The sequence below is a fragment of the Thalassophryne amazonica genome, chromosome 14 (genome assembly GCF_902500255.1).
Source record: "Thalassophryne amazonica chromosome 14, fThaAma1.1, whole genome shotgun sequence".
In the NCBI taxonomy this organism is placed as follows: domain Eukaryota; kingdom Metazoa; phylum Chordata; class Actinopteri; order Batrachoidiformes; family Batrachoididae; genus Thalassophryne; species Thalassophryne amazonica.
Genome location: NC_047116.1, coordinates 23,571,752 through 23,598,021, shown reverse-complemented (window position 1 = coordinate 23,598,021; position 26,270 = coordinate 23,571,752). Strand labels below are relative to the sequence as shown.

Here is a 26,270-nt window from a genome sequence, read left to right as displayed (position 1 = left end):
ACCCAGACCCAGATAAGGGTCAGAAAATGAATTATTTATTTACGCGACCCCTCTTTCAAAGTAGTGATATATATTTTTAAAACTTTGTCTTTAAATATCAATGGTACCTGAATTTCTTGAAGGGGATGAATACAGTATCTATGAGCTTTAAATTAAGACTAATCCTCACTTTCATTAATATGCATCCCAGAAGCTCACTGTCTGAAAACTTGGTAAACCTTAGTGCATGTCCACGTTGAACCGTCATTGTGTTTTGATCTTACTTTCACTGTGGTTCAATTTTCAAAATGTTCAGTTGTTTTGTTTCCTCTCCGTGGTGACTTTTGCCATACTGTGATAATTCCTTGCATTTTTGTGGAACCCGTTTTACATGATATAACTTCACCGAGAATTTTTCTGGAAAGACGACAGTTGCACTAAAGTTCCACTACAGGCATGGTACACCATCTACAGTTTTGCTATGGTTGTTCTTGCACATTTTGCATGGTACGAGCCGGCTGCTTTAAGCTGTCACACCGCACGGTAGATAATTGTAATTTTCACATGCTGGTTTGTTAGTGTTTCAGACTGAGCGCTCTGGATCCATATCCATCAAAGTGAGAGCAAGGCTTCAAAGAGACTAAGATGAGGTGTAGTACAGGCGTTGTGAGGAAGTACTGGCTGTGACAGTATGGCTTGAGCATAGTCCAACGCACCAGTGCTTCTTTACTGAGGACCCCAGTGACCAGACCAGGTCAAGGAAGAATTTCAATTCAATTTATTTTATTGATATAGCACCTAATCACAACAATACTGCCTCAAGGCGCTTCACACGAGTAAGGTCTAACCTTACCACCCCCCTGATCAAGCACACAGAGATCAGTGGGCTACATTTGGGTTGTAGTGATGTTCCACATGTCTGCCTGTGGACGGTAGTGATTTTTCACAGAAAACCCGAGTTGCTTTGATGCAGCTTCCATGTTCATCCACGAATTCTAACCCTACAGTCTGATTAGCTACACATAAGGATGACAAGCAGTTGCCGTTTGTTGCTTGATGAGCGGTCACAGGCGTGCCCTGCTCGTGGTTACTTGCCATTACTGTGCCCAGTGTTAAATGATAGATTATAAAGCATGGGGAAACCCAACACTGTCACTAAGAGCTTGTCCTCCGTGCTTGACTGCATGACACAACCAAAGTTTGATTGATTTGTTTCAGTAAAATGTGTCTTTCTGTGGCACTCCTGTAGCGATACATTTGTTTTGAAGATTTTGATAAGATATCCTGTGGATCACCTCAGAGGTATTTTCTGGTTACAAAAACAGGGTTTTTAGATTTAAAATGTTTATTTCTCACTAGATTTTATGAAATAAAAAAATAAACCAAGCATATAAGATTTATATGGAAATACAGCTGTCTGGGAGCATATTTCGCCACCGCTTATCCAGGTCCAGGTCACAGTGGCAGTAGCTCAGTCCACACTTCCCTATCCTTGATCAAGTTCTGTAGCTCTTTTCAGGGGATACCAGTGTGTTCCCATGTCACCTGGGAAATATAATCTCTCCAGTATGTCCTAGGTTTTCCCTGGGGCCTCCTCCGGTCGGACGTGCCTGGAAGACCTTTCTAGCGAAACGACCAGGGGGCATCCTCACCATCCTCCTTTCGATGTTAAGAAGTAGTGGCTCTACTCTGAGTCCCTCCCGAATAGTCAAGCTTCTCACCCTGTCCAGGAGTGTAAGTCTAGATACCCAACAAAGGAATCTCATTTCTGCCACTTGTATCTGCAATTTTATTCTTTCAGCCATTTCTCAAAGCTCATGACTATAGGTGAGGATAGGAGTGTAAATTGACTGGTTAATTGAGAGCCTCACCTTCCACCTCATCTCCTTCTTCACTATGATGTTCTGGTACAGCATCCATATTTTAGATGTCACCCCAATCCATCTAATCCATCTCGCACTCCAATTTACCCCCACTTGTGAACAAGACCCTGAGATACTTAAACTTCTCCACTTGGGGCAGTCACCACGTACCATCTTGGATTTTAATTAATTTTTTTTAGAAATTAACCATCGTATGTTACACTGCCTTCCCACTGCTTTCACTCGGGTTGGCTGTTGCGATGGTGTATAGCTCAGCATTAGCATAAAACAGACGTCTCATCTGTTTTGGCTCCACCAAGCTGGGAGCATAGTGACCACTCTCTCTTGTCATTGTAAAACACCCACTGTGATTGAAAATGAATGGCAGCTGGTCGCTTTGCCTCTGTCTCCTGTAGCTAATTTGTCCAAGGTGTAACTCTGCGGTCACATTAGTTACAAGCAACAGAGGTATAGACAATCTGTCATTCATTCTCAGAGTGGGGTTTTGCAGCGACAAGATGCAGTCGCTCTGCCGCCAGCTAGGTGGGGCAAAAATAGACCAGAAGTCTATTTTATGCAAATGTTGAGTGACCCGACGCAGTCATGTCGCACACAACCAGCTGACGTCACACGACATGACATCAGCTGGTTGTTCACTCAAACAAAATAATGCAAGATAGCGGAATATGCTCCAAAACAACTGTTTCTTCACAATGTAATGTTTTTCATTTATTTTCAAAATGTTAGCAAGAAATGAACACTTCTAAATCTAAAAACACCTCTGAAAGGATTCACAAGACATCTTACGGAGCCATTTGTAGCTAATGTGACTGTAGGGTAAGGAACAAAGGTGGGAGTAAGTCGCCATCAAGTCACTCTGAAGTCATGAATCAGCAAGTCTTAAGTCAAGTCTCAAGTCATAATGACCACCAATTGTTTACAAGCTGACTTGGGACTTGCAGATTAATGACTTGGCAGTGACTTACTCCCGCCTATGGTAAGGAGTTCTGCCAAGATGTCATGTTGCTACACCATGTGATGCATATGAACTGTTTACTCATTAAAAAAACAGTACATATTGTGACACTAAGTTTAAAAAGTGTTGAAGTCGCTGTATATTCCAGCGGTCAGTTGATCAGTCCGTCACCCATCCTGGATTTACAGTAAGCCACTGCTTACCAAAGCATTTGCAGACTGCACTGTTCTCCTCGGGCTCCATAATTACACCAGTCATTATGAGCGTATGTGCGTGAGTATTGAAAATTATAATCGCAGAGTCAAATTGTTGGCATCAATAAGTCTTGAATGAACATTGATCACGCTGGATCAGGAGTTACATCACACTTTGGAGTGCACGCCATTGAAAAATTAATGCTGCATGATTTTTTGGACCTGAACCTGACTCGGTAGTTATCTTTGGAAAGCTCAGAGCGAGCACGCGCCGTTTGCCGTCCCACACAGAGAGGTTGTGTGCGTGCGTGCGTGCGGCATGGTTTGTGCTCCGGAGGTGCGCTTGTGTGACTTTGTGGGGAAGATGAGCAAAAACAGAGGTGGCAGAGGGATTCTGTGGTGGTAGTGTTTGTTATTGTGCAGGAAACGTGACACGTATGTTCGCGCGCGCACTTTACGCCTCAGAGCTGTGAAACCGCAACACAATAACCCCCAGCTGTTCGTGTGCAGAGAGCGGTTATCTATGGGGCAAAACAAAGTATTGCCTCCATATGCATGGAGCCAAAGGCTCCTCCTCCACCTTCCAGCATTTTTAAATGCGACAATCAATCACCGTTACATGCCCTGTGTAGAAACTGTAAGCGGATTAAATGCCCCGCATACAAAACAGCCTCTTGATTATGTTGTTTACAGATGAGCCTCGCGGTAGGCTTAAGCGTGCGTTGCTTGTAAATGCAGTGGCGGGCTGCATCGCACTGACAGCAGTCCACCATAATGACCTGAAGTGCAAGGTAATTTATTGAGAAGCGTGAGACGTATTCAGCCTTCTCTTGTACTTCGAAACTTGCTTTTCCAATCTCCATCTCGTTATCACTGCGCCCGACGCTCAATCAACAGGTTGGTACGTCTCAACAGCAATAAATTCTAAGTCAGTCGGTCTTGGATGCACATTCGGCTCAGTGATGCACTTAATAAATCTCTAATTTATTGCACATGGTCACATTGACCTACTCTGAACAGCACGAATGTGAGGTGCAGCGATTCCAATGGAGTGCACAGAGTGATGTGCAGACATTTTGGGCACGTGGAGAAATAAATGCTCTTACAGGTGTGTTTGATTTGTGTCATTTTGTGTAGCTGCATTTACACGGAACCTTATGATCGATTGAAAATCAGACTGATTAGGAATCTGAAACCTAACGTGTAAGATAAAATAGACAGATCAAACTTTGAAATGGCAAAAAGAGTAAAACAACACATTACGTGATTATTCAGCTTGTACACACACACACATATAAAAATAATTATGAAATAATCAAAATTATATAATTTCAGAAGCGCATCCCCCTTTATAAAATGTTCTCTAATACTGTGTATGTCCTCCTTTTGTCTTTGTCACATCCTTCAACCGTATCCTCTCATGGAAATATATGTATGTATCATAGAAATACAAACGATACAGTACTGTATAGGCTGGCTTAGTAGTTCACACTGTTGTCTCACTACAAGAAGGTCCCAGGTTGGCTTCTGACTTGGTCCCGTGTGGAGTTTGCGTGGTCTTTCATGACATTACTGTATTTGTGAAAGCATCCTACTGTTTTTTTTTCCCCACATAGCTGAACCAGTCTGAGCCATTCAGTTATGTTAGGTGACGTTTCACTTGTGCTTGAGATGCCTTCAGCTGTACTGCCCCAACTATCCCCAAAACGTGGTACATGCATTACACATCATGACCCTAAAAATATTACGATTAGCTTTGGGGTCCAAAGTCACTGGAGCAAATCTTGTGGGTGCAATAACTTCTTTCTTAACTGGCTGATTGTCACCAAACGCGATATGTGTGTTGAATATATTGACCCCAAGAAGCCTGTTATCTTTAGGGTCAGAAGGATAAAAGTCTAGGTCGTTTGGAGTGTATGTACATATTTTGTGAGCATAACAGCTTCTTTCCTAATTTCGTGATTGTCACCAAACTTGGTGTGTGTGTGTGTGTGTGTGTGTGTGTGTGTGTGTGTGTGTGTGTGTGTGTGTGTGTGTGTGTGTGTGTGTGTGTGTGTGTCGTGGGTTAGTTAGTGCAGACTATACACTTGTTTTTTTTTCTGTCTTACACGTGCACCTGTGGATTTTATGCAGCATCCCACATATCCAGATTCCATTGATGTGTGTCAGTACTTAGAAGTGTAGCTCTTAAAATGCATCCTTCTGTCCAGGAAATATCCCAGTCTGTCACAGTAGAAAGAAGATGCTGTTGACCCACAGCATGAATTCAGATTTATGTGGTGAAGTCATGTCTCATTTTTTGAAGGCACCAGCTCAGCTCTCTCCCGCTCTTCATTTATTCATTTATTTTTTTAATTTGTGGAAATGTTGCATATTATCACAATAGAGTTGCCCTTGTTTGACCTTTCAGGAGTCCCCTTGAAGCCCAGGAAAGAGCTGCTCTTTGTGGAGCAGCCGTCAGGTCAGCTGGAGATCCGCTGGTCCTCCAAGTTCAACATCTCAGTGGAGCCCGTCCTCTATGTGGTCCAGCGCCGTTGGAACTATGGCATCCATCCCAGCGAGGATGATGCTACCGAGTGGCAGACTGTGGTGCAGGTGGGACGCCTTAACCGCCACAGTATACATGCAGAATGATCAAAGATTGTGTCGGTGACGTTTGGGATTGGCATCACGTGTTGCAGCACAACGCAGCTGTGAAAGTGCAGCACTGTTCTGACAGACACACCATCACACATTCCTCACAGTCACAGTGTCTTTGAAAGTTTGGCCAAGAGAAACACACGGATGACTGATGTGGCCGCGAACTCAAAAGGGGCTGTGACCCTGTATGAACCCTGACCCCTGTGGTTTTCTCTCCCCCATCTGTCCCTCAGACTGCAGAGGAGCGCGTCCAACTGGCCGACATCAGAGCCACCAGATGGTACCAGTTCAGAGTAGCTGCAGTCAACGTGCACGGGACCCGCGGCTTCACTGCGCCCAGCAAACACTTCCGCTCCTCCAGAGGTCTGTGCACGTTCGTATGCATGTTTGTGTGTATGTGTGTGTGTGGTCTTGCTGTGTGTAACATCCCTTGACCTCCATTTGTTGTCATGGAGATTTTAGAACAGGTGGAATCTAGTTTTAAAACTTAATTTAACTGAATTTCCGTCAGTTGGTTAGTTCCGTCAGGAGGTTATGTTTTCGGTTGCGTTTGTTTGTTTGTTTGTCTGTTTGTCAGCAGGATAACTCAAACAGTTTTGAACGGATTTTGATGAAATTTTGTGGAGTGGTTGGAAATGACAAGAGGAACAAGTGATTAAATTTTAGTGGTGATCCGGATCACGATGCTAATGCGTTAGCATGTCTATGGCATTTTCAATGTTAAAAGTTAGCATTAAGCAGTTGCAGCTGTCATCACATTCGGGTGCATTTGTTTTCAAATTGTAATATTTCTTAAATTTATTTTTGTTTATATATTAATAATCTAATGGTTATTATATACAGTTTTAGAGAAAGAGACAAAAAGAAATAGATCACTGTGCCAAGGAGGGAATCTCTTTACGGTCAGTGACCCTGTGGCCTTGTTTAGAGAAGTGTTTCATAAATGTTAAAAAATTCATATACTTGTATTTGCAGTTTAGTTGTATAATGAATTGAATTTTGTCTCTTATTTGTTTTTGTCTATAAGCACATGCAATATCAATATCAGTGCTCAGATGACAGTAGCTTCTGGGAAAGGTGCAAGTTGCAATAAACTGTGATGCCAAGCGCTAAGGATACATGCTATCCAGTCACAGCAGATGAAACTTTTTTTTACTACTGAGCAAACATCATTGTTAGACTTTTTTAGGTTCAATGATTCCACGGCGTGTAGATGTTATGGCGTCAGTGACCCCATGGCCTTGGCGGAGGTTTGCACTCTCTGAGTGCTTCTAGTTTAAAATAGTTCATAAACAGAATGGTTTCACCTGCAGTTTGTACCTTTTAATCTCTGAGTCATTCAGGTAGAATTTAAAAATGACGTTTGGGTCATTTTACTGTTTTTGACCCAAAATAACAAACAAAATTTCACAGTATTTGGTGACAACTTTGTTTCTAACTATGATTAGAAAGAATTAAATGAAAACAAAAATAAGAAAGTTTTAAAAAATTAACAGATAAAAATGGTTCATTTTCAGATCTTATTTAACATTGCAATACAGGTTCTTTTACTAATAGCCTGATTTTTAGCTGCAAAAAAGGGGACTATAGCCATGTCCATCTCTCCCTTTTAAAATGATATGTATGAACTATGATACTTTTTTATTATGGAACAGTTTGATTCAGTGCAATTCAATGTGGTGGAATCTGATACAGTTCTTTGTATTAATTTTTCATGATAAATTTGAATAAACCAAAAATGGCAGTGCTTCCTGTCCAGTACATATTTAATGAAAAACCACGAACTTCTTCAGGTTTTTGCTACTGTAATGCAGCACTTTGGTCTTCTCACCTTTTGTTCATCACTGGAGGCAGAACCACATACTGTAGCAGCAGAAAAGAAGTCCAGGGTTGGTTAGGGTTAAAATTAGAAAGCGAAAGGTAACTGTGATGAAAAAGTACTACATTTTGTGACGTTATCATGGGAAAAAAGAAAGCATGAGACCGGTCTGTAAATAGCATAGCATAACCTTCCCATTCTGAACTGGAATGACCATATTTGCAAATTGTAATCAGGTACATTTATCTGTTATACCATGTGCCGCTATTGGACATATTGATTTTGTTTTTACTTCACAAAGTTAATGTTCCTGTAACCAGCCTTACAAAAACCTTGTGCTGACCTCTGAACTTTTACAAGAGTTTGAAGAGGCTGAAGTAGCAGTAAAACAAAGTCAATCGATTTTTGTCTTTTAACATTGAACCATCGACTGATTCATACTACAGTTCGATTAATTTTGGGTCATATTACTTTAAAAGTGATTTTCAGCTCATATAGGAGTTTGTATTTTATTGTTCAGTTGGTGTTTTGGTCTTAGTGGAGGAAGGCATTCCAGCATGTGCTGTTCTTGTTATAAATCAAATAGAATTGAGGTCAGGTTCTTAGATTACAGTTTCAACCATGTGCAGTCTTTCTACAAGAAGGACTCAGAAGACAAGTTAAAGCTGATCATTTTAATGCACCAAGATGGTGCACAGACTGTTATAGCTTATGGTGAATTAGATTTGGTTATGGTTGTCATAATAGCTTAGAGTAGACTCAATGATCACGAATCCTGATTAAGAGACTGCCCCTCAGGCAGAAGACAGGGACCACCTGGTGGTGGTGGGGTGGAGGAGGGGATGTCTTGTCAGTGATCTGTAAACAGTGAGAGGTCAGTGAGAACACTGATGTTTAAAGGAATGTGCATGGTTCCTATTGGTTGAGAGCTGATTACTAATAGAAACACCTGCTTGTTCAGAGATTAAAGCTGATGTTAATTAACCGATTCTGAGTGGCTATCTAAGAATCTGAGTCCTGTGAGAAAATTTATGCTTCACTGTATTTCTTCAGTGCTAAATCAGTGTCTGTGCACACTTTCCCATTATGCCTACTCAAACTAATAATTCCCGCTGATGGGCTGTAAAACATGAGTAATGAGAAAGGACTGGGTGTGCACAATATTTCTTTTCTGTTTAGCACCCAGATTGTTGTCTGTGTCTTCAAAAGAGGGGTTTCCCCCTCTTTACAGCCATATAAACTGTAATATGTCTGAATTAGTCAGATATTGCAGGTTTCCAATGAATACAAGTGTTGTCTTGCTTCCAGAGGGAATGACATAACCTCCAGGCACGTCAGATCGCCACCACAGATCGGTGAAAAAAAAAAAAGCTCTGACGGCGTCCCGTATTTCTTTCTCTGCATTTTTTTTATGTCAAATGACACTAAATGGCTGCGTAACGCCACAGATGGAATTTGTTAAAGCTGTGACCGATTGTGCGGTTCCCAGGGATTATAGGTTTACAAATGTAGTATTGTGTCTAGAGTTCATCTGATCCAGATCAGATAGGACGTGTTTGACGTGTCGAGGCACCAGCTCAGATACACCGAGATGAAACGGCGTCAGACGCAACTTTTCACATATTTAATCGAACCGCTTTACTTAATTCGAGTCGTTTATTCACATCGATGCTGCAGATAAAAGTGCTTAGCGCTGACAAAGGTCCTGACACACGCTTCGCGTTGAGCCAAATAACACACACTGCGGTAAATAGAAAAAAAAGGCATTAGTGTGTTTGGCGTGCGTGTTGACTTGCCCTGTCAGTCCTCTTGTGCGTTTGCTCCCCAGAGCGGTTTGGATAGCTGTCTGACGGAGCCAGACACCAGGTGGGAAAAGGATTCGGCTGCAGGGGTTGAAAATGAGCCCCAGTCAGACCAATCAGCAGCAGAATGTTGATAGATTGATGGGAGCTGTCGGGGGTTTGATGAGCTCCGAGCCGTTCTGTCATGCCGTTGTTATTTACATAGTGCGGCTGTATCATCTGAGTGCAATTTTCCTGTATACTTTCTTTGGGCAGTTTGTAAGAAGTCAGTGCTTATTTATCTTGCACGGCCCACGTCGGCTGGTACGGTGAATGATTGCGCTTTTAGACAGGAATAAGTGTTTCAGGTTGGCAGAGGAGCAGCTGGGCTTTTTTTTTCTAATTAAAACACTGTAAAACCTAATAAATTAAAGGGCAAGTTCACATTTTTTACATCAATCACATTAAAACTATGTTGGTACTCAAGCCCTTGAGTGATCTGATCACTTTTAACAGTATCTCATATGACAGCAATTCCGATTTCTCCACAAACTGCTGAAAAGGAAGTTCATGGATATCAATCAGGCATCAGCATTTGAAGCTCTACATGAACTGAAACCACGTTTCCAAATTTTACAGTTGTACAATGTTATTAATGGACTGTTGCATTTTATAATAACTTGCATCATGTATTGTTGGTGACATTACAAATTTTCAGAGGGACTATTTACTGTGTGCCACATCCAATATATATAAATTGACTGACATCACAGGGAGGTGATGGTGTAATGGTTTGCACGTTGGACTCGGATGTCAGCGATCCGGGTTCGCTTCCCGATTGCAGCAGCGCTCCCAACTGGCACCTTCAACAGGAGTGCTGGGGAGGAATGAGAGACACATGCCGTGAGCCCTTCTGGAAATAAGCTTTGGGCTTTTGTTGGCTACTCGTGTTAAATAAGAATCTCTTCTACAGAAACTACCTTTGAAAACACTAGTTCCCAACCCCGGCCCTCAGGGATTCTCTAACCTGCACATTTGTCTAACCTATAGTGTTGTTATTAACACTCAGCCGCATCTTATGATACCTTACATCATATGTTGTTGATGACATTATCATGAGGGACTATTTACCACATGCCACGACTATGCAAAACAGACTGACCAAAACTATCGTCTGAGACAGTAGTTCCCACTCCCGATCCTCGGGGACTGCCTCACCTGCACATTTTTCTATCTCTATCTTCTTTTTCTTTTGGCTGTTCCCGTTAGGAGTCACCACAGCAGATCAATCGTTTCCATCTCACCCTGTCCTCTGTATCTTCCTCTGTCACACCAACCACCTGCATGTCCTCCCTCAGCACACCCATAAACCTCCTCTTTGGCCTCCCTCTTCTCGTCCTGCCTGGTGGCTCCATCCTCAGCATCCTTCTCCCTATATGGGTGATTCTTAGACTACGGGCACTTTTATGTCCCTTAATCATATTTTATGAAAAACAGAAAAAAGGGGAAATTTCACACTTTTATAGTTATCTTTACAATGAAAGTGTTTTAAGAAATTTGGCCTAGTAGTCTATGATGACTTTTTCACCTTTTTTCAGCATCATTATATGCAAATATTGCCGTTTTGTGCTTGTCCCACACACAGATTTATGATCTTCAATGATGAAAATGAATAGTAAAAAACGTTTTTTCTAATGTTTTAAAATATCTCTGAATAAAATATCAGTAAAATAATCAAAACATAATTGGGGTATTCAATGTCATACAACTGTTGTGATTTTTTTTAAACGAAATGTAGTTGTCCCACACTATTGCTATAATTTCCACCACAACAATAATGTAAATGGACTGCATTTATATAGCGCTTTTCCATCTGCATCAGACGCTCAAAGTGCTTTACAATAATGCCTCACATTCACCCCGATGTCAGGGTGCTGCCATACAAGGCGCTCACTACACACCGGGAGCAATAGGGGATTAAAGACCTTGCCCAAGGGCCCTTAGTGATTTTCCAGTCAGGCGGGGATTTGAACCCAGGATCTTCTGGTCTCAAGCCCAACACCTTAACCACTAGACCATCACCTCCCCCGTCCCTTTAAATGTCCCTTTAAAATGTCCCTTTAAACAGTTTGTATGAAAGATTGTGTGGGTAGTTTCTGTGGAGATAAACAGTGACATCAGAGCACATGTATATAGCGCCAAATCACAACAAACAGTTGCCCCAAGGCGCTTTATATTGTAAGGCAATGGTGTGGTGGAAATTACATTTACAAGGCCAATAGTGCCTGTAGTTAAAGAATCACCCATATACCCTCGGTCCCTCCTCTGCACATGTCCAAACCAACTCAATCTCGCCTCTCTGACTTTGTCTCCAAACCGTCCCACCTGAGCTGTCCCTCTGATATGTTCATTCCTAATCCTGTCTATTCTCTTCACTCCCAAAGAGAATCACAACATCTTCAGTTCTGCCACCTCCAGCTCCGCCTCCTGTCTTTTTGTTAGTGCCACCGTCTCTAAGCCGTGCAACATTGCTGGTCTCACAACTGTCTTGTAAACTTTGATTTTTCCATCTCTATCTGCTCTGCCAAAAGCTGATTAGCTCATTCAGATTCTTCATTATCCAGAAATAATGGGATAATAAAAGTAACAAAATAATACATGAAACCTACTTTTTAAAGTTGCTGGTAGGTTAGTGGTACAATAACATCCAAATATATATGGTCAGCACTGCATACTGGTTTATTGCAGTCCTGCAGGATTGTTATACATTATTAGACTATTAAAAAGTAGGCTGCTAGTGTTATTTCATAACTTTTATTATTTCTGTATTTTTGAGTGTACGGTGGATGTTGGACTCCCGGTACGGGTGCCTCATTCACTCTTGTATATCACCTGTTAAGCTAATTTTTCATAAATGAATTTCTTGCTAACAAAAGATTAGGTGAATACTTAGATGTTTGATTGCTAACACTATTCTAATACATCTAGGTTTTTAAATAGAATTTTAAAGAAAACCATTACCTCAAACCAAATAAGTTGAATTATTCCAATATCAATAATTACAATTGAGTAATACAGACTTGGTTGGTTAATGAACGTAAACTTGTAGTGCTTACAAAATTTACTTTGTGATAAAATTTGTTTTAAATAATATATACTTATTTTGGTGGTATATTACAAAATTACCTCTAATTTAATTGGTTATTGTGGGGGATATCATGGCAAATAGTGTTTTCTCTGAGATGCTACAGAAAACATGAAGTAGGATGCGTATGTGCAAGGTTTAGCGTTAGTGCTGCATTTGCTGGAAACTAGGAACTGGGATTTTCCAATTTACAAGGAAAATCTTTCGAAAAATCTTAAATAAAACTTCAGTCTCTTCACTGATTCATTTTGGTAAAAAAAGCAAAAATGTTCTCACTCTAACATTATTATTGACAACTGACAGCAGAGTGAGGGTGGTCTTACCTGTCCAGCAGATATCCAGCAAATCCTTTGCATGAAATCTGTCCAGATTTTATCTGGCAGTCTTTCCAGCGGGAGTTATGATGATCTGTGTTAATTGGTTGTCAGTTTTGGTTTATTTAGTCACTTTCTGCCTTGTTTCTTCAACCCCATGAGGACAGCAAGAGCACTGTTGACCCTTGTATGGCAGGTTGAGAAAGTGGGTTTCCCAGTGTATCATGGCATCTTGTCATGTGGCTCAAAATTCCAATGGTGCTGTAGTGATACTCAAATGATAAAATGTTTGAGATTACGTTTGAGATTACCAATCCAACAGAAAAGATCACAGGGTGCCTTCTACCCACACTGGGACACCTTCATGGCTCATACTGTCTCAGGAGAGTCGATACCATCCTAAAGGACTTGTCACACCCTGGTCACTCTCTGATTGAGCTACTGCCATCAGGCAGACAGTCCAGGGCCATTAAAACAAGTACAAATAGATTGAAAAACAGTTTCTACTTAACTGCTGTTAGAGCTTTGAATGCCACTGGAAGCAAATAACCAGGTCACATGCCACAGTTGAAATGGGTGCAATATTTGTTAATGTGCAATATCCACTGCCACTGAAATATCCACAGTTTTGTACACTTTTCTCTTTTTATATGTAATCTCTTTTTTGCTACTACGTACTTGCTTAATTTTTTTTCCAATTTATTAAAAATGTTTTATTTTGCGCTCTAGACATACCTTTTTCAATCTGTTAAATTTTATGTTTATTTTATTTTCTTCCCCAGCCCTTTCAAGTCTTCACGTGGTTTACGCAGGTTTCTATTTGCACTGAAAGGCTTGCACCTTACCTTTCGTTGCACCTGTTACAATGACAATAAAGACTCCGTAACATTATCTTGAGTTTCTCAGGTTTTACAGTGAGGATTATTCTTTGATCTGTTGTGTGACACACGGTTCCGCCTCCCCAGCACAGCACTCCACAGTAGACCAGGTTTAGAACCTCCACATTACCGTACTCTGAACACAGGCGCTTGTTGGGATGTGAGCGTGCAGCCGAAGTGAGCAGCATGTGTTGGGTAACCTCTGACCTCTGCTTTCAGTCGTAACCAGCGCTGTCATAGAACTGACAGGATGCCTGTCATAACATCTCATGGTGGATTGTCAGTGGAGGACTAATTACCGTACACAGTGTCAAACCCAACTGCAAACGGCAAAGTGCTGAAAGATGTCTTGGCTTGTAATGCACTCGGTTTGAAATCATACTTGCAAAAACTCAGCCTGGACAAGATATTTGTTATATAAGCGAGCCTGAGGGCCTCTTTGTCCTCCTCCCCTAAATGTCCACAGATGTAAACTGCAGCAACTGACTCTGTTGTTGCTCATTGTTGCTATGTCTACAGATCCTACCGCTCCTCCCAGGCCGACCAGTTTACGCGTCACCAATGTGACGCTCGGCGACGAAGGCCTGGTGACGGCTCGTCTCAACTGGACCCTGCCGGAGGAACCCGATATTCCCGTACATCACTACAAACTCTTCTGGAGCTGGACCGTGCCTGGAAAGTCCACAGTGCCATCAAAGAAGAAGAGGAGAAAGACCACCAACGGGGTAATCTTCTCGCTCTGTTTCACTCTGAGATATGTTCTCACACTCTCTGTGTTTTCCTCCTGTCTGAGACTGAAGGGCTTTATCCAAAAAGGTCCCAGCGCCTCCTCCTCCGGCCTCCACATCACTCAAATGATCCGCAAAAGACCCTTAGAGGAAGAAACAATGAAGAAGAAATGGGACATTTAATTATTTGCAGTTAGTTGAAAGGCAGTAAAGCGAGCACAAAGTGACACAGTGAGCCCGAGTTTTGTGACATCGTAACGGCCGCCTCTAATGGGTATTTTCATGACACTGAAATTGGGTTTGTGCGCTTGTTTGGTTTTTGATGGTGTAACATGGGAGTCGTACTCCAAAGATGTGGGAATTGTGATGTGTGTGTGTGTGTGTGTGTGTGTGTGTGTGTGTGTGTGTGTGTGTGTGTGTGTGTGTGTGTGCGCGCGCGCGCGCACATGGGAGTTTCTTGTCTTGAGCCAATCCGTCATCCACAGCTGCCTTGCACACATCTTCTCCTTTAGTTAATTAAATCCTAACAGCAATGTGCAGAATGCCAACGAGAATAATGTGTGATAAATCTGCAGCCTCTGAGTGGAGACACACAGATACCGTTAATTTGTGAAAATGACATTAAGCTGCTGCACACAGCTACAGATGCTCAATAATGTTAAATTAAACGGCTGTACTGCACAGTTTTGTTACAAAAATAACTTTGAGTTGGGAGATAAGTGACTGGGTCCGTCCCCTCCACTTTACCACAATAACTCAAAATCAATAAATGCTATCATCTTGTAAGTCTGTAAGTTTAAAGCACATATGATGAAAGTTAAATGATTAAAATTTCAAATGGTTGATGAACAAATCAGTAGAGAAGCTGTTTGTTTTGCTTACATAATGCACCATGTACCTGTGTGCCAAATGCTGGTCATGTGGGGGTTTGTTGCAAGGTGATGATAATAGTATAATCATCACATGCATGATGGAAATGAGGATCAGCTGATTTTGAAGTTGCATGTATTGTGAAATCAGCCTAGATCAGACTAGTTCTAGTGGCCACCAAGCCCCCGCTGCTTGGGTTTAATCCCAGAGTTATACCATAAACACATGGATTTACATCTGTAACATGAGCAACCCATGTACATCTTTGAGTATTAGTTCTTTATTTTCCATATTTATGCACCAGAGTAGTTTATTTTGAATACATTCATTCATTATCTATAACCAGGCATGCACATAACTGGTACTCATGGTGCTTGTGCATGCTAAAAATAAATGATGCGCAGCAGAAAACACAAGGGAAGCGCATCATAAGAGGAAAGCAATGACAAATTGCTGGAAAATGCTGTGCATCAATGTTCAGCGCACACAAGCACAATGCGTACCAGTTATGTGCACCCCTGTCTATAACTGCTTATTTCAGTTACGGGTCGTGGGCGAGCTGGAGCTTGTCCCCACGGTCATTGGGCGGGTAGACCCTGGACAAGCCGCTAGTTCATCACAGGGCTCTTTGGAATACAGAACCTTTACAACTGCATCTATTTAGCGGTGTGACTCAACTGATAATAGAAGGGATAATGTTAGATGTAATGATAATGATTAGAATGTGTCTGAGTGTAACTCATCTTACACAGTGATGTGTGCAGTCTACATCAGAGAACTTGCCTGTGGATGTGAGACATTTTGTAGCAGTTTTCATTGCATCAGGGTTGGGGTGAGAACTGGCGAATGTTCTCAATCAGTGACTGATGTGGCGTCAATGAAATCACTGATTTACTTATGTGGTCTATTTGACCAGAACTCTGGTCTTTACATCCTGGAGATCTATGTCATTGTGAACACTGGACAATAATGCTATGGTTGCTTAACTGCAATACTTCTGTCACTACGTTTTAACAATTCACTCTTTTGTGCATTATTTGTTCATATGACCAAAGCAGATTGTCACCCCACTGAATCTAGAGTGCTTGACATTTCTTCCTATAATCAAAAAATCCCTGAGGGAGTTTTTTTCCCTTTCTACTATTACAGTATGATCACTTGGTTGCATCTGCAAATGCAGTATGAAAAGGAATAAAAAACACATAATGAACAGACAAAAATGTCTGTTCAGAGCAAAACATTTAAAAGTAAATAAATGTTTTAGAACCCCTGTATAGCTTTTAAAATATTATAGTGAGCTTTACCTTAGCCTAGCTCTCCTCCTTGTTGCAGTTCTGGCTGTCCCACAAACTTCAAAGAAGTGGAGTGCTGATTAGTGTGAAGGTCATTTATTCTCTTCATTCAAGAGCATGCTCTTTCAGTTTGAGAGTATGATTTATTAATTTCACTCATTCTCTGAGATCCAACAGCAGGGATGGTGGCCAAGTAGTAATTGCGTTTGGTTTCAGTGCGGAAGATTCCTGGTTCAAACCCCACACCTGCCATTTCTCCATGTAATGTGGAGTTGTGTGCGGAACAGCATCCGGTGTAAAACGAAATCAACATCAACCCTCGAGTGGGGGTGAAAAAAAGAAAATCAAGGGAACAGCAGAAGGGATTTATTTACTCTGAGATCCAACAAATGCTTCCCACTCAGACATTTTTATTCCCTTTCTTCTTGCTGTATGGCACTTGATATCCAACATAATGGTGCATTACCACCACCTTCTGCTTCGGTAAATATATTCCTCAGCTAAAAGGTCTTCTTGATTGTATGAAATAGACACCTGAGCTGTAAACGTTTGATGCCATAAATGCATGTGTTTTTTTCTTCTAAATATCAAATTACATATTTATGAGTGCCCATGGTGAATAAATGAAGTGGACTTCATCTGATTGGTAACATAGTCAAACATTCATACATGAATAGTTGAATAGTTTTTGCATTTTTAAAAGCTAAGTGAGGTACTCGTGCATGTTCATTTGAATAATGCATCCATAAATGTAACCTGATAACGTGGAGTAGCGAGGCTGTGCAAAGAACATTTCACTTGAGTAGCGATGAGAAAGGCAGCTTGTCTAGACGGTCCCCGTCTGAAGGATCTTGTGCTGAATTAGTTTTAGAAATGCACAGCAGATGTGGCACAGAGGAGATAGAGGTGGGAGACACCAGACACCTACCGACACATGTACTACTGGTTTCCACTTCTGCACCTCCGGGCTGCAAAAGCAACCCCCTGGTCGAGGAATGTCAAAATACCCACAGTCAATAAGAAGGAGTGATGAAGCTCGTGCTGATGGTGGAATGCTGTAAGTCAAACACGGTGAAGAAGCCCTGGGAGGTTCTGACAACACGCACACCCATGAAGGCTATCTACCTCACCACGATGCCTTCCTGAGCACCACACGTGTTCTTAATAAACGGCCTGGTCTTTGTTGGACTTGTGTGACAGAGCTTTGAAATGAGGCCACGAGGCAGCATATATAGTGTTTTTTGTTGTTGTTGTGTCACAGGCTCAGAACTGGGTGGATCTGGAGGGACTACAGGCAAACAACACTTTCACCGTGGAGCTTCAGGCCATTACTTACTGGGGACAGGTGCGTCTGAAGAGCTCCAAGGCTTCACTCCACTTCAGCACCTCCCAGAATAATGATTCAGGTAAAGATGGATTGATTTTGCGAATAACTAATTGGTTTAGCTCAGTAAATCGAAGTTATTGTCATTGAGTCAACCGTACTCTGGGGTTTTTCAGTGTGAGCCCTATTTTTAGAGGACAGGAGAGGTTCAAATTTTTATTAAGAAACCAAACAATGATACTTGGCCAAGTACAGAGTTAGAATATTAACACTGCCAAGGGTTAAACAGCTCTGCAGTGGGGGCAATGGGGCAAGTGATAAACATCAACATAAACCGCTTCTTGTCACCATGGCATGGACACAAATTCTTGGTAGCTTGGAAAGAATTGCTACAGAGATACATTTGTGCCTGTTTACCTCAGTAAATGTAAAATAACTTTTAACAATGATTGAGTGTATAGGCAGTGACTTACCTTAGCCTTCCTCTGGTTTTGAAATGACTCTTTCCACTGATCCACACAAGCTGATTGCTATTGAGGAGCTCCTTCATATTGTTTAGCAATGAAGCAGAAGTCGTTAATAGTCGGCTCAAATGGACTTGGTGGAGAGCAGCGTTGCGAAAAAGATGTTTACTTTGAGGTTTTTCACTAGCCCCATAGGATTCCACTACATAACTGTTTTAGCCCTCAGTGATGTTAGTGTTCTAACGCAATACTGGACCAATTATGAATGTTTTTGTCCTGAATGAAAAATCAATAACCATCTAAAAATGTGCCACATGTTACATGTGCGGTTTCATCTTCTTAATTTGGTGGTTTTGGTAGGCTTCCTCATACAACTAAAGAAAAATATCATCTCTGCTGTTCTACTCAGAGCTTTTGGCAACAGTGTCACATTTCATCCACCTTTTATTTATTGGTCCATATTACTGACCACATGACTGGTTTTTATGCTCTTCACTGGGGAAGGTATTGAACTCTTGCCACGTTTACAGGTTGTGGGGACAGACGTTGCCTTTCATTAGCAGTTCAGCCGGCTGACCAGTGCCATTGCTCACACTTACTGTGTGGAGCCATACATGAAAACTGGGTGCCAGCTTGGGACCGATTACCTTTGCACCTTTTTGTGAAGCGTGTACCCACTCGCAAGGCAGTGAGTGAAACGCCCCATATATCACACTTTGACATTGTATTGTCCAACATTCTGAGAGTGTCATGTGGCTTTTCAGCTTCATAATTGTACATTGCCACTAGGCACAGTGGTACAGGCCAGTACCGAGATGGGTAGTAGAAGAAGCTTGAAGTGGAAACAGTTTTATAAATTATTATTATTTTTTTTTTTTTTTTATTTTAGCCTACCTTACCACAGCTTCAACCTCCAGAAGAATGAGTGGCAAGACCTATGAGAAATGTTTGTTTCCCTACTTCTATGGTCGATTACCAACAAACTTGGCATGTGCATGACAAATAACCGCAGAATATCCCTTAAAGGTTTTGGTTTGATAAAGGTCAGCTCCCTCCACATACGGAGGTGGGTTCTGGAATTGCCCACATGATGTCAAATTAGCCTGAGGTCAATCCCGTCTGCTTATTGGTCTACTTCGCCGAGATTCTTTTGTTGGTTTCTAATGAACTTGTGTCAGTGAATGTTTACCCTGACATTGCCCAGAAAGAATTCTTTTTGGCAAAACCCATTGTCAAAATATTGTATTTTCAACACAATTTGGACAATATGTGATACACACTTAGTTGGCAAAGTCAGAGTTCAATCATTCATGTGAATGTCAGTCATTGCGGTCAGATGTCACATTGTCATAGCCCTTACTGTCTTCATTCCTGTGGCTGTTACAACTTAGTATATTGTCAGAGAAAGCCTTGACTTTGGCTTCTTGCATGCTGGATTTTGTCTGCTTTACTCTATATTCCATGTGAACATTGAGCTCCGCCATCTGTTTTGTTGCTGTTCAAGCCCGGCACCTGACTGCAGCGGCAATGGTGCATTTCAGTGCGTCCATTGATTTCCCATAATTCTCTTCACTAGCTTGGCAGAGGTCATGTGGATGTGTAGCAGTACAGTTCTGGACCCACAATATGTGAATGAGAACAAATGGTTGTTCAGACATGTGCAAGGTCGCACACAACTCGGAGCCGGACAAAATTTGGCAGTTGTTGAGTCACAAGGACCTTAATTGTTGTAAATTACTGGAAGTTTTCAGGCAGAGTATTATCAGGGGAAATGGCTGATGCATGAATGGCCAAAGTACACTGACGGCTCATCTGCATTCATTTGGAGCACCTTCATTTTAGGAAGCAAATACCAAGTACTATTAGTGCGTTCATTATAAGCAGCTCTAGAAGAGTTGAACCTCTAACCCCTGCAGTAATAGTGCTGCGCTCTACCGGTTACAGAACACCAATTATGCATGAAGAAGATGTTGAAACTGCTGAGATCTTACAAAGAAATAATTGTGTGTTATTCTGTTACCATGCTGGAGAGTTTGCCATAACACGCTCACTGGTGTGTCTTAGCTACAGGAGCAAACAGTTCTCCGTTTCTCTTCCCAGTAAAGTCAGTGATCAAGTCAAAGAAGGAGGAGATATCCCCTCTTGTTTCCACCTTGGCCAAACGCCCTTCTGGCCCTCTGGAGGTAGGAACGCCCTTCTACCAGGATGGCCAGCTGCAGGTCCGAGTCTACTGGAAGAACCGGGGAGGTATGCATTCCACCACATTAATCACGGCCTTGTTGCAATCTGTTTACCACTTTGTTGTTTGCGCCAGTTGCTCTCAGGCATCAACACCACAATATGGCTCATTCCTAGTCGGTTAAACAATGGAACGCCTTTTTGAAATTGCAATATGTGGCCTGGGAGCTGGGAGCGCTGGCCAAATGGACATTGCGTACTGATGTCATCATATCTGGCAACTACTAAGTGGTGTCCACGATAAGAGGCAGTGTAAACAAACATAGGTAAGAACATATTATGAGAAAAGTGATAGTGTTGGTGTTTTGTAGCACAGTAGGCCAGCCTGTTCTTTGTCTGTATGATGTCAATCCCCAACCTTCCCCGTGCTTGGGTAATTCAAGCAATAGCCTTAGCTTTCCACTGTCTGTTCATCGTAGTCTCCTTGAGCAAGACACTGAACCCCAAATTGCTCCCAACAGTGGTTTTCAGTTTTAATTTATCCAGAATGATAAATATCTTAAACAAATTACCACACTCTTGCTAATTTGCGTGAAAAAAACTGTGTAGTGTACTATTTGCCATAGGCCAAGCTAAACTTCAAACATTTGACCTGGTCAGCTATAACAGCTTTTCTGTAAGTCCGTTAAAAGTTATGACATTGTACGAAATGTGTCTGTCAATGACCTGCACCAGAATGCAATTAGCCTACATTTATGTACCAGTTTTATTCATGGCATAATCCACTCTGGTGTCATCTTCTTCTGGTTCTTTTTATTCAGTCCCTATTAAGGTGCAGAAACAACCTATTTCAGAGTTCAAATTTATTCAGAGTTAAGTGAAATTACAGGCCTGGGTTCTTACCAGCGTCACACACACATGAGGACACGTAGCTAGAGTCACGAACAAAGAAAATAAATACTTTTTATAAAGCAAAATATAGGTGCGACAAAAGCCAGACCTGATTTCCCAAATCCTAAATTTATTGGCCTCCTGTGGGCAAAGAGGGAGGTCTGGACCGCTGCCCAAACCCGTGCGATGGCGGGACGTGTTGTAACTTTAGTCTCTTTGTTCTAAGTGGTAAAATCAGTTAAAAATTGTTCCACATGCACGTTTAAGTGCATAACAGACTCATATAAAAATTTATGATCTGTTCTCTAATCAACGTAGAAACATGATCATTTTTCCGACAAACACCCCCCAAAACAACGGCCGCTTTGAAGGACCAATAAGGGAATCATTAAGCAAAAAGGTTATTGATGTCAGTCGATCAAATAATTTCTTAACTATTCTCAAAAAGAACCAGTTCTCGATACCCATCCCTATTCATTAGCACAAACACACTTTAAGGATATAATAATGCACAACTGTAATTTCACTATTGCTAAAACTGTAATGTTTGCTAAAGCAGGAGAGTTACCATGCAGCTACAACTGATCGAGGCTGAACACTAAAGGCAGCATTTCCATCATACCTTGCTTACCGTCTAGACTTTGCGAATTTGGAAATTCCTAATGGAATGGAAATGCAGTCACATTGTATACACAGCAAGTGCTAAGTGATCCAAACAGAGGTCTACGTACTCCACTAGCACCTCCATTTTCTTTGCACTATAAGATGAACAGCGTTGGCCAGCTTGGTGATATCGCTGAAGCCACAACTTGTTAGATGATCTGCAACAGCTGGGTTAACTGTTTCATTCATGTTCTCAATTGTATCATAAATTAATAAGTTAAAGGGTATTTTGGTGTATCGTTACTGGCTTCATGTGAAATTAAGAGCAGATTTGGAGGTTTTGTTGCTGACTTAAGGTGCTCTGAATGCTTGTGCACACATCTGTCTTGCAGAGCTTGTTAAGTGTGACGTTCCTTCTCGTGCCCAGCAGTCTCAGAATGTGGGCTTACTTTGTGTATCAAGGGTGAAAAAGAAGTCAGCAGGCTTTGGAGTCCTGCTTTGTGGAACACTTTGCTGCTTGACATTAGAAAGTCTATTCTAGTTGATGCTTTTGAGGCTGATCTACAACCCCTGGCAATAATTATGGAATCACCGGCCTCGGAGTATGTTCATTCAGTTGTTTAATTTTGTAGAAAAAAAGCAGATCACAGACATGACACAAAACTAAAGTCATTTCAAATGGCAACTTTCTGGCTTTAAGAAACACTATAAGAAATCAGGAAAAAATATTGTGGCAGTCAGTAATGGTTACTTTTTTAGACCAAGCAGAGGGAAAAAAATATGGACTCACTCAATTCTGAGGAAAAAATTATGGAATCATGAAAAACAAAAGAACGCTCCAACACATCACTAGTATTTTGTTGCACCACCTCTGGCTTTTATAACAGCTTGCAGTCTCTGAGGCATGGACTTAATGAGTGACAAACAATACTCTTCATCAATCTGGCTCCAACTTTCTCTGATTGCTGTTGCCAGATCAGCTTTGCAGGTTGGAGCCTTGTCATGGACCATTTTCTTCAACTTCCACCAAAGATTTTCAATTGGATTGAGATCCAGACTATTTGCAGGCCATGACATTGACCCTATGTGTCTTTTTCACAGTTTTTGCTCTATGGCAAGATGCATTATCATCTTGAAAAATGATTTCATCATCCCCAAACATCCTTTCAATTGATGGGATAAGAAAAGTGTCCAAAATATCAACGTAAACTTGTGCATTTATCGATGATGTAATGACAGCCATCTCCCCAGTGCCTTTACCTGACATGCAGCCCCATATCATCAATGACTGTGGAAATTTACATGTTCTCTTCAGGCAGTCATCTTTATAAATCTCATTGGAACGGCACCAAACAAAAGTTCCAGCATCATCACCTTGCCCAATGCAGATTCAAGATCACTGAATATGACTTTCATCCAGTCATCCACAGTCCACGATTGCTTTTTCTTAGTCCATTGTAACCTTGTTTTTTTCTCTTTAGGTGTTAATGATGGCTTTTGTTTAGCTTTTCTGTATGTAAATCCCATTTCCTTTAGGCGGTTTCTTACAGTTCGGTCACAGACGTTGACTCCAGTTTCCTCCCATTCGTTCCTCATTTGTTTTGTTGTGCATTTTTTATTTTTGAGACATATTCCTTTAAGTTTTCTGTCTTGACGCTTTGATGTCTTCCTTGGTCTACCAGTATGTTTGCCTTTAACAACCTTCCCATGTTGTTTGTATTTGGTCCAGTCAGTCCACTTGGTGCAACAGCTCTCCAAGGTGTGATCACTCCTTTTTAGATGCAGACTAACGAGCAGATCTGATTTGATGCTGGTGTTAGTTTTGGGGATGAAAATTTACAGGGTGATTCCATAATTTTTTCCTCAGAATTGAGTGAGTCCATATTTTTTTCCCTCTGCTTGGTCTAAAAAAGTAACCGTTACTGACTGCCACAATTTTTTTTCCTGATTTCTTGTAGTGTTTCTTAAAGCCAGAAAGTTGCCATTTGAAATGACTTTAGTTTTGTGTCATGTCTGTGATCTGCTTTTTTCTACAAAATTAAACAACTGAATGAACATCCTCTGAGGCCGGTGATTGATTCCATAATTATTGCCAGAGGTTGTAAAAACATTTATATTCTGTTTCTTGTAATTACTTATGGTTTTATCTCAGTTTAGCTATATTTGTTGGTTTGTATGATATGTTTGTATTTGGTGTTGTGTTTTAAATTGTTCTTATGTATACAGTAGTGTTCAGAATAATAGTAGTGCTATGTGACTAAAAAGATTAATCCAGGTTTTGAGTATATTTCTTATTGTTACATCGGAAACAAGGTACCAGTAGATTCTCACAAATCCAACAAGACCAAGCATTCATGATATGCACACTTTTAAGGCTATGAAATTGGGCTATTAGTAAAAAAAAAAAAAAGTAGAAAAGGGGGTGTTCACAATAATAGTAGCATCTGCTGTTGACGCTACAAACTCAAAACTGTTATGTTCAAACTGCATTTTTAGCAATCCTGTGAATCACTAAACTAGTATTTAGTTGTATAACCACAGTTTTTCATGATTTCTTCACATCTGCGAGGCATTAATTTTGTTGGTTTGGAACCAAGATTTTGCTCGTTTACTAGTGTGCTTGGGGTCATTGTCTTGTTGAAACACCCATTTCAAGGGCGGATTTTGACATATCCAAACTGATCCATGATACCTGGTATGCGATATATAGGCCCAACACCATAGTAGGAGAAACATGCCCATAGCATGATGCTTGCACCACCATGCTTCACTGTCTTCACTGTAAACTGTGGCTTGAATTCAGAGTTTGGGGGTCATCTCACAAACTGTCTGCAGCCCTTGGAGCCAAAAAGAACAATTTTACACTCATCAGTCCACAAAATATTGCTCCATTTCTCTTTAGGCCAGCTGATGTGTTCTTTGGCAAATTGTAACCTCTTTTGCACGTCTTTTATTTAACAGAGGGACTTTGCGGGGGATTCTTGCAAATAAATTAGCTTCACACAGGCGTCTTCTAACTGTCACAGCACTTACAGGTAACTCCAGACTGTCTTTGATCATCCTGGAGCTGATCAATGGGTGGGCCTTTGCCATTCTGGTTATTCTTCTATCCATTTTGATGGTTGTTTTCCGTTTTCTTCCATGCGTCTCTCGTTTTTTTTGTCCATTTTAAAGCATTGGAGATCATTGTAGATGAACAGCCTATAATTTTTTGCACCTGCGCATAAGTTTTCCCCTCTCCAATCAACTTTTTAATCAAACTACGCTGTTCTTCTGAACAATGTCTTGAACGTCCCATTTATCCTCAGGCTTTCAAAGAGAAAAGCATGTTCAACAGGTGCTGGCTTCATCCTTACATAGGGGAGACCTGACTCACATCTGTTTGTTCCACAAAATTGACAAACTCACTGACTGAATGCCACACTACTATTATTGTGAACACCCCCTTTTCTACTTTTTTACTAATAGCCCAATTTCATAGCCTTAAGAGTGTGCATATCATGAATGCTTGGTCTTGTTGGATTTGTAAGAATCTATTGGTACCTTGTTTCCCATGTAACAGTAAGAAATATACTCAAAACCTGGATTAATCTTTTTAGTCACATAGCACTACTATTATTCTGAACTTTCATTGTTAAAACAATGAAACTCCAGAAAGCACATACACAAAGTAGCATCAAAGAAGAAAATTACAGTAGACGAGCAAAGCATTTGCTTCACCAATAAAAGAGGCCAGGCAATGAATGAAAAATAAATAAATAGTATCTATAAAATTATAAAGAAATAGTGCAAATGTAATGGATAAGAGTAAAATGTATGTTTAAACTTTTATCATTTTACTCTTTTTTTTGTGTTATCATGGGGAGCGTGTTGAAATATTTTGCATAAAAGTGCCAGATAAACAAAATTATTATGTTATTTATAACATCCAGCAAGAACAGGGACTTCCTTTGTACAATAGCCACATATGAGTTAAATTTTGTCAAGATCCATCAAGCAGATTTGAGATGATCCTCGAAATGGTGAAAATTTAAGAAATAGTCCAGAATCAGGATCCTGATCCTGATGCACTCCAAAATTTAATGGAGTCTTCCATGGCCTAATATCTATCTGTAGTGAAAATTTTTTGTCTAAATCCTTGCAGTAGTTTTGACGTAATCCTTAAAAGCCTATAAAGCGAAATCCTGAGCCAGAATCTGGATCCGGATTGCCTTCAGAATTGAGTGGAGTCTTCCATGCCCTAATATCTATCTGTGGTGCACATTTGGTAAGAATCCATGAAGTAGTTTTGACATAATCATTCAAAGCCTATATAAAGTGTAATCTTGATCC

At 40.9% G+C, this 26,270-nt stretch overlaps 1 protein-coding gene across 4 annotated transcripts in view; it reads left to right on the top strand.

Moving 5' to 3' along the window:
* The window catches only part of LOC117524095 (anosmin-1), a 165,003-nt gene that overhangs the window by 87,383 nt on the left and 51,350 nt on the right, over positions 1–26,270 (top strand). For all 4 annotated transcript variants that reach the window (XM_034185826.1, XM_034185824.1, XM_034185825.1 and 1 more), the window contains exons 5-9: positions 5,422–5,606; positions 5,885–6,014; positions 14,108–14,313; positions 17,740–17,884; positions 20,367–20,513. In XM_034185826.1, coding sequence (XP_034041717.1) covers positions 5,422–5,606; positions 5,885–6,014; positions 14,108–14,313; positions 17,740–17,884; positions 20,367–20,513 — 813 coding nt within the window. The remainder of the gene's footprint in view (positions 1–5,421; positions 5,607–5,884; positions 6,015–14,107; positions 14,314–17,739; positions 17,885–20,366; positions 20,514–26,270) is intronic.